This window comes from Bison bison, unplaced genomic scaffold, assembly GCF_000754665.1.
Source record: "Bison bison bison isolate TAMUID 2011002044 unplaced genomic scaffold, Bison_UMD1.0 scf7180017864506, whole genome shotgun sequence".
NCBI lineage: Eukaryota > Metazoa > Chordata > Mammalia > Artiodactyla > Bovidae > Bison > Bison bison.
The window spans coordinates 2,854,763-2,861,920 of NW_011495063.1; the positions used below are offsets into that span (position 1 = coordinate 2,854,763).

Below are 7,158 nucleotides of genomic sequence, written 5' to 3' on the forward strand. Positions count from 1 at the left end.
GGTGAGTGGAGGGTGCCGTTATCCGGGAGCTGGAGCTGGAGAGCAAGCTGAAGGCAGGCCTCAGGGGGCCCCGCATGCCACGGAGGGAGCTTGGGCTTTGTTCTGTGGCTGTGCTTCCTCACCCCTGAAGATCTGATCAGGCTGCGCCCCCATCCCTGACAGGGTGACGGGGTGGCACTCTCACCACCGGTTTCTGAGAGAATGACTTTAGAAGCCAGTGCTCTTGGCCGTTTCAGTTCCGCCTGCCTTTGCTGTGGGACCTGGCTTGTGCTCCGTCTCTCTCTGGAACCACCTGCCCAGAAGGTTAGGGGACTGGGGACTGGGGGATGCTGCCGGCTCTGTGGACATAGAGGCCTGAGAGCTCCCCAGCTGGAAGAGCTGCAGACAGAGACGAAGGGAAGACACATTTGGACCTTATTTGTCTGCTCCAAAGTATTTGGGGTTTACATCGTCTTAAAGATGCCCTCTTCATTTAAATTGACTTACTCTCCGTCGTTAAATAATTCATGTTGATGTAGGAAGCGTTGTTAATACTGGGAGCCACAGGGCAGTAGAGTTAATATTAAAACGAACCAGGAAGAAGAGGGAAATGGGGTAGGAAGCTGGGGAAAATCCCTTCTTTAATAATTAACTCGACATCCACAATCCTCCTCCTCCTCCACCCCCAGACTGTCAATCCCCCTTACCTTGTTCTGCTTCCACATTTTCATAGCACGTGTTTCCACCTGATATCCTTCGCGGCTACACAGCGTGCTGGCTCAGTGTTTACTGTGCAGTGACTGTCTCTCTCTCTCTGCTCGAACATGAGCTCCACTAGGCAGGGGAGCTTTTCTCTCTCATTTACTAACGAGTCTCCAGCGTCTGGCACCTAATACCTGCTCAGCAAATGTTTGTTGATCAGATCCTTGGTGCCTATGTCCTCCTGCTCTGGGTCCCCTCCCCAAATTCCTGCCATCCAGCTTTCATGAAGTTAAAAGGATCAAATGCTATTGCCCCCTTACTCCTCTGGCCCTGGGACGGTTTTGGTATTTTTCAATTCAGAGGTTCCTGCAGGTGGGAGAAACGGCGTGTGCATCATTTCACAGATGAGGAAACTGAGACTCAGAGAGGCTGAGTGACCAGCTCACAGCTGGTTAATGGCAGGACCATGACTGTTGTCTCCAGGCCTGTGACTCTGTCTCTGACACCATGATTCCAGGGATGGTCTGGGGGTGGGAGGGTGCCTAGTCCTTACCTTGCTCAGCTTCATAGGAGCTGCCTCTTCCCCTTCTTCCTCTCTGTCTCCCTGGCTCCCTCCCTCTTGTCTCCCTGGGGAAGCAGACCCTCAACTCACAGTTGCTCCCCACCTGATTGCATCTGAGAGCTGGAAACACAAGGCTAATTAACGTGTCTGTGACTCTAGGCTTGGCTGCCAGGCCGGGTTCCCAGGCCCTCCCTGGAGCACTGCAGACTCTGAGTTAGCCCTTTGGCTTCTCCAAGCAGGCTGCCGGCGGATGCATATTTTAACAATGCACATCTGTTGGCTATATAATCTCTCGTATTTGCCCTCTCACTTGGTGTTTTGATGGAAGACCCCTGGGGGTCTCCCTCTGGTCCAGCCAGTGTTTGCTTTGCAATTTTGCAGGAATACCATCTGATTCTGCTCTCACATCTTCTGCAGGTTGTAATCAGGCTTTTACTTTATTTAATTAAAAATCTATCTCAGGCAAATACAGACAAAATTAGGAGTCTCTCTCATTCCTGGAACACAGGGAAGGCAGAGACCCTCCTTGGGATCCCCCTTCCCCGGCCTTGGGGATCTGGCTGGGTCACTCCCAGGCTGAGATGTCGTGGCAAAGCAGATGGGATCTGGGTCAGGAAGCTGGCTGGCCGAGGTAGAAACAGCCCTCTTTCCTCCACTGGCACTGGAGAAGGCCTTTTGGTTCACCACTGTGAGTAGACCAGGCTCCCTTCCCAAAAGGCTGGGTCAGTGTCTGCGTGCAGGGCCGCCCTCCAGGGCAGTAGGTGGGGCTGTGTACTGCGGAGAAACTCAGCTGGAGCCCTGCAGGGCCAGCTCAGGGAGGGGATCCATAGGACTAGCTTTAGGGTGCAGACCCACAGGACCATTCAGGGCTGGGGACCTACATGAACAGGTGAGAGATGGGGACCTGGGGTACCCTTGAGGAGTCAGGGGAGACTGTGGCAGAGTCTGGGGAAGCTGGAGGAGAGGTGGTATGGTCTGTGTGAAAGGCTGATGGATAAACGCCAGCTTAGGCTCCCTTTCTGGCCTTAGGAATTCCACCCAGGCCATCCTGCTGGGGTCTCCTGGAAACTCACCTTCCCTCTCCTCAGCTCATCTCCTGACTCACGAAACATCTCCCCCCACAAACCAGCTCTGCCCAGAAGACAGTGCCAGGTCAGGCCAGTGGAGAGGGAGATGGGGGGCTGAAAGCCTTCTAGATGTGACCCAAGACAAAATTAAGTCTGTTCCCATCAGACCCTGCGGCCCTGCTCGCAGAAGCCTGGCTCTTCACCAACTGGACAAAGGCAGTCCTACTGGCATTTAGAAATGTGGACACTGGGCAGAGAGCACTGGTTTGGAGTTGGAAACTCGGGGGTCTGTTTTGAATGTTAAGTGAGCTGTGTGACCTCCCATGAGAGCTTTTGTCTCTCTGAGTCTCAACTTCCTTATCTGTAAAATATCTGGGATAACTTGGACTTTGTAATCAACTGAGATAGTACAGATGAAAGGGGGCTGTGGCTTGGTATGACCAGGTGAAGCTCTGATCCCAGGATGAGAACTTAAGGACCAGAGGCATCCCCATCTGTTTTAAGTCCTGTGTGAAGTCAGGAGTGGGCAATGCTCAGGGCCCTCTCAGTTTAGCATCTCTGGTACTCTCTAGAAGGGTTTCCCTGATAGCTCAGTTGGTAAAGAATCTGCCTGCAATGTGGGAGATGGGGGTTCATCCCTGGGTTGGGAAGATCCCCTGGAGAAGGGAAAGGACACTCACTCCAGTATTCTGGCCTGGAGAACTCCATGGACTGTATAGTCCATGGGGTCGCAAAGAATTGGACACGACTGAGTGACTTTCACTTTCACCCTCTAGAAGGGGTCCAAGAGTGGAGCATGGTGCTATCAAACCTCTGGAGATAAAGACGTTACAACCCAGGACTTCCCTGGTGGTCCAGTGCTTAAGAATCTGCCTGCCAATGCAGGGCACTCCGGTTCCATCCCTGGTCTGGGAAGATTCCACACGCCACGAAGCAACTAACCCCCTTGTGCCACAACTGCTGAAGTCCACACGCCTTAGAGCCTGTGCTCCGCAACAAGAGAAGCCGCCACGATAAAAATCCGCACACGGCAACGAAGAGCAGCCCCCGTTCGACGCAACTAGAGAAAGCCCATGTGCGGCAGCAAAGGCACAGTCCAGCATCCCCCCCCCCAACTCCCAAATAAAATAGGATCCAGTCCTCTTAAAAAAAAAAAGATCCTACAACTCTGCTTAGCAAATCTATACTGACCTTTTGCAATCCTCAAAGATCAGAAAATATGTTAGGCACTAAACCCTCCTTCTCTTTTCCCTCAATCCCCACAGCAATCGAAGGCCGGGTGCCATTTCAGCAATATCTCAAGGGAGACGCAGGTGGCCGACTTTCCCTCTGACACAGGGGGCCCGCCACTTCCTGGTCAAGGGACCCCGGCTCATTGACCGTCCAGAGAAGGTTTATTTCTCTCATCCCTTCTGGGGGAGACTCAGAGGTTGAAGGGGGTCTCTGAGGTTGGCCCCCAGTTCCTCCTCCTCGTCTCAAGAAGCCAAGCTCCACACTGGGTGAGTGGTCCTCCAGGGCCTATCCCAGCGTGCTGGCCATGTAGATCTGACGCCCTCTTAAATATTTCATCTCTGAGCAGTCATGTGCCTCAGCTGCCCGGTGGTGAGGAGGCAGCACCCCAGCTGGTGACCCTGTTGTCAGACTCTTCAACAGCTGCTGTGGGCAGGTAGTGGCGGGCCAGGGGGGTGGGGGTGCACTTCCCTCTTCCCGCGGCCTGTGTACCTCCCCCTACATCTGCCCTTTGCTTCTAGGAGCCTCAAACCCTCACTTGGGGCCACCTTCCCCATCCCCCAGGTCGGCGTCGGAACAGCGAGGTAAGGTAAGTGGAGGGACTGAAAGGGTTGCTGTGCGGCGCGACGCAAACCTTAGCTATTATTACTGATGCACCGGCGTGGCTCGCAGCAGGCCTGGCTCCGCGCTAACATCTGGCGGGAGGAGGCAGTGGATGGGGCTGAACTCTAAATGAGGATGAGGCGGTTGAGGGAGTAGCTGAGCCCGTCCCCTGGTCTCCAGGCAGGTGTGCCTGGGTCCAGTAGTGGGGACCTCTTCAGGAGGATGTCCCCAGGGAAACCGAGATAAAGACCAGGAGGGCAGAGGTGTGATGTGGCCTAAGAACCTGTAATGGTTCTCCTGGGGATGACGTAGGCAGCCAGCCCGGGCCTCCGCTGAGAGCCGGGATTCCCAGGGAGCAGTGGCGGTGGGAAGGAGCAGGGCCAGGGTCATCCCTGTGGATGCTCTCACCACAAGAGCCTGATGGGGGAGGAGGCTAGATGGGGCCTTGCCAGCACGAGGGGGAGGGCAATTCTTAAAGAAGCGACTCAAAGATACATCCCCTTCTTCTCTGGGTCTCCATCATCAAACACAGCGCCTGGCTTAGACCATGTGCACAGAAGACGCTTCCTGACTGAATAAACAAGCACCCAGGAGCCCCTTTAGCTTCCTCAGTGGCAAACACGCTGGAGTTGGGCAGAGTCAGGGGTCGGCTGGCACTGGCCTCCCGATGTCCAGCACAGGGACGTTCCCTTTCCCCCTTTTGGTGGGGAGGGACGGACACGGTGGGGCAGCAGCCCTGTTGTCCAGTGGGCAGGCCCCTCCAGGCTGGCCCGATTTCTGGAGCTGAGCCCTGGCTGCTTCTCACAGCATCCTTGGCCGGGCGCAGGGACGGTTCTTACCTAGGACGGTGAGGCGTGCAGGGCGGGACCGGATGGCGGCCTGGATGGCCTGGCACTCGTACACAGCATCGTCTTGCAGCTCCGCCCGCAGGATCTTCAAGTGATGCTCCCCTGACAGGTGGTTCCCTACCACCAGGTACTGCGGGTAACCTGGGGAGAAGGCAGGTGCATCAGGGGGGTGGGCGGGGTGGAGAAGCCGGTATGACTGACGGGCGCAGTGGGCGGGACATCCAGCGGGTGGGGGTGAGGGGTTGGGGGGCTGGTCTTAGGGGGCCAGCAGAGCAGGAGGAGATAGCGCAGATCCTTGATGTCAGTGTAAGGAGCACAAAAGTGAGCTTCCCCAGGGAGCTAGGACAGCGTGTCTGTGTGTGTGTGTGTGTGTATAAAGGTACTGCAGGTTTTAAGTTTAGGGATGTCAGAGAAGCTGTTATTAGAGCGGGAAGGAGCTGAATGTGGACAGACACAATGGGTTGTCACCCTGGAATGTAGCATGCTCGGCTCTGAGGCTTGCCAAGCAGACACACATCCTGATGAGGAAACACACACAGAAAGACAGAGAGACCCAGGCTCAGAGTCAGAGAAGACAGGGCCAGAGGGAGAGAGAAGAAGGAAACAAAAATACTTGGAAAAAGAGCAAGAGTGGCTTTGGGGGAAAACTTTGGTTGCAGATGGACAGGAAGTAGCAACCGAGGCCCACTCACCAGAGCCCAGGAGCCTCTGGTCACTCTGAGCTATAAGTGACTATTTTCTGGTCATTCTTACTATGACCCCCCGGGACCCCAGGGCCTGATTAAGCACTTAGGTGACACTCAGGACACTTAAAAATTGGGGGCCTCTTATACTATTGGCGATGAATAATAGATGAATAAAGGCTTGAATATGATGAATCATTAAGCAGTTTTCCTGGGGCTCTGTGGGTTGAAATACATCAGGGGTGTGGCTGCCAGGTTGGGCAGAGCTTCTCTGTCCCGGATCTTGGGCCCTCGACCTTCTTTTTTTAAAAATTTATTTATTTTTAATTGAAGGATAACTGCTTCACAATATTGTGTTGGTTTCTGCCAAACATCAACATGGATCAGCCATAGTCATGTCTATGTCCCTTCCCTCTTGAACCTCCCTCCCACCGCCACCCTTTCCCGCCCCTCTAGGTTGTTAGGGAGCCCCGGTTTGAGTTCCCTGAGTCATACAGCAAGTCTCCATGGCTGTCTATTATGCATAAGGCAGTGTGTATGTTTTCATGCCACTCTCTCCATTCGTCTCACCCTCTCCTTCCTCCCCTCCCACTGTATCCGTAAGTCGGTTCTCTGCGTCTGCCTCTTCACTGCTGTTGGGCCCTCGATCTCCTTAGTTCCTTTCCACAGGACCTGTTTTCCATGCACCACTTTCCCCGACCTCTGCGTGTCCCCACCTTCAGGGTCCCTCTCTTTCCAGAGGCCCATCCACCCTCTGACAGCCCCAAACTGCTTCTCTTTCTGAAGGGCCTTCACTGGGGCAGAGTGAGTTCTCAGCAGGAGGCAGTTGGGCACGTTTGGCCTTTTAAAGAGAAGACTAAGGCTTGAGAGACAGAAACAGACAGGGTACGTGCCATAGCTCTCTTCAAATTTTTCTCAGTCTTTTAGTAGGGGTTAGATGTTTTTGTGGACCAAGGGGCACAATGAATGTGGGGACGCCCTTTAGGTTACTGTTAGCAAGGTGCTGGTGTCAACAGAGATCTGGGCTGCCAGAGGTGGTAGTGAGGTCCCCGTCACTGGCTGTATTCAAGCAGATGTGGGACAATCCCCTGTCAGGGACACTACAGAGGAGATTTCTTGGGTGCCCTAGGGCCTCTCTTACTCCCATAACCTACGGGTCTTCCAGAGGGGAGCGCAGGGTTCCCTGGGGGTGGGCTGTTAAGGGGCACCCATTCCTGGTCAGTGGAGGCAGCAGTGATCCTCCGCCAGGCTCCCCAGTATGCTTTTGGGGTGCATCCTGTGTGGCTGAGCCTGTTAGGCTCACGTCTTCACGGCTAGCATTGTCCCCAGCATGCCCTCCACAGCTGTTCAGGCCTGGCCGGAGATGCTATAGGGCCATCAGCTGTAGCCCCAAGAGCATGGCTTCCCCTCCTGCCCGCCCTTCCTGCCCTCTGCTGGGGTTTGGGAAGGAGCCTGGTAAGTTGAGCTGGCTCTCCACGGGGCCC

At 54.7% G+C, this 7,158-nt stretch overlaps 1 protein-coding gene across 1 annotated transcript in view; it reads right to left on the reverse strand.

Annotated features, from left to right (window-relative positions):
• KIRREL3 (kin of IRRE like 3 (Drosophila)) overlaps nucleotides 1-7,158 on the reverse strand; it is a 609,658-nt gene that overhangs the window by 87,981 nt on the left and 514,519 nt on the right. Inside the window, exon 5 of the mRNA XM_010829490.1 lies at nucleotides 4,983-5,132. Coding sequence (XP_010827792.1) covers nucleotides 4,983-5,132 — 150 coding nt within the window. The remainder of the gene's footprint in view (nucleotides 1-4,982; nucleotides 5,133-7,158) is intronic.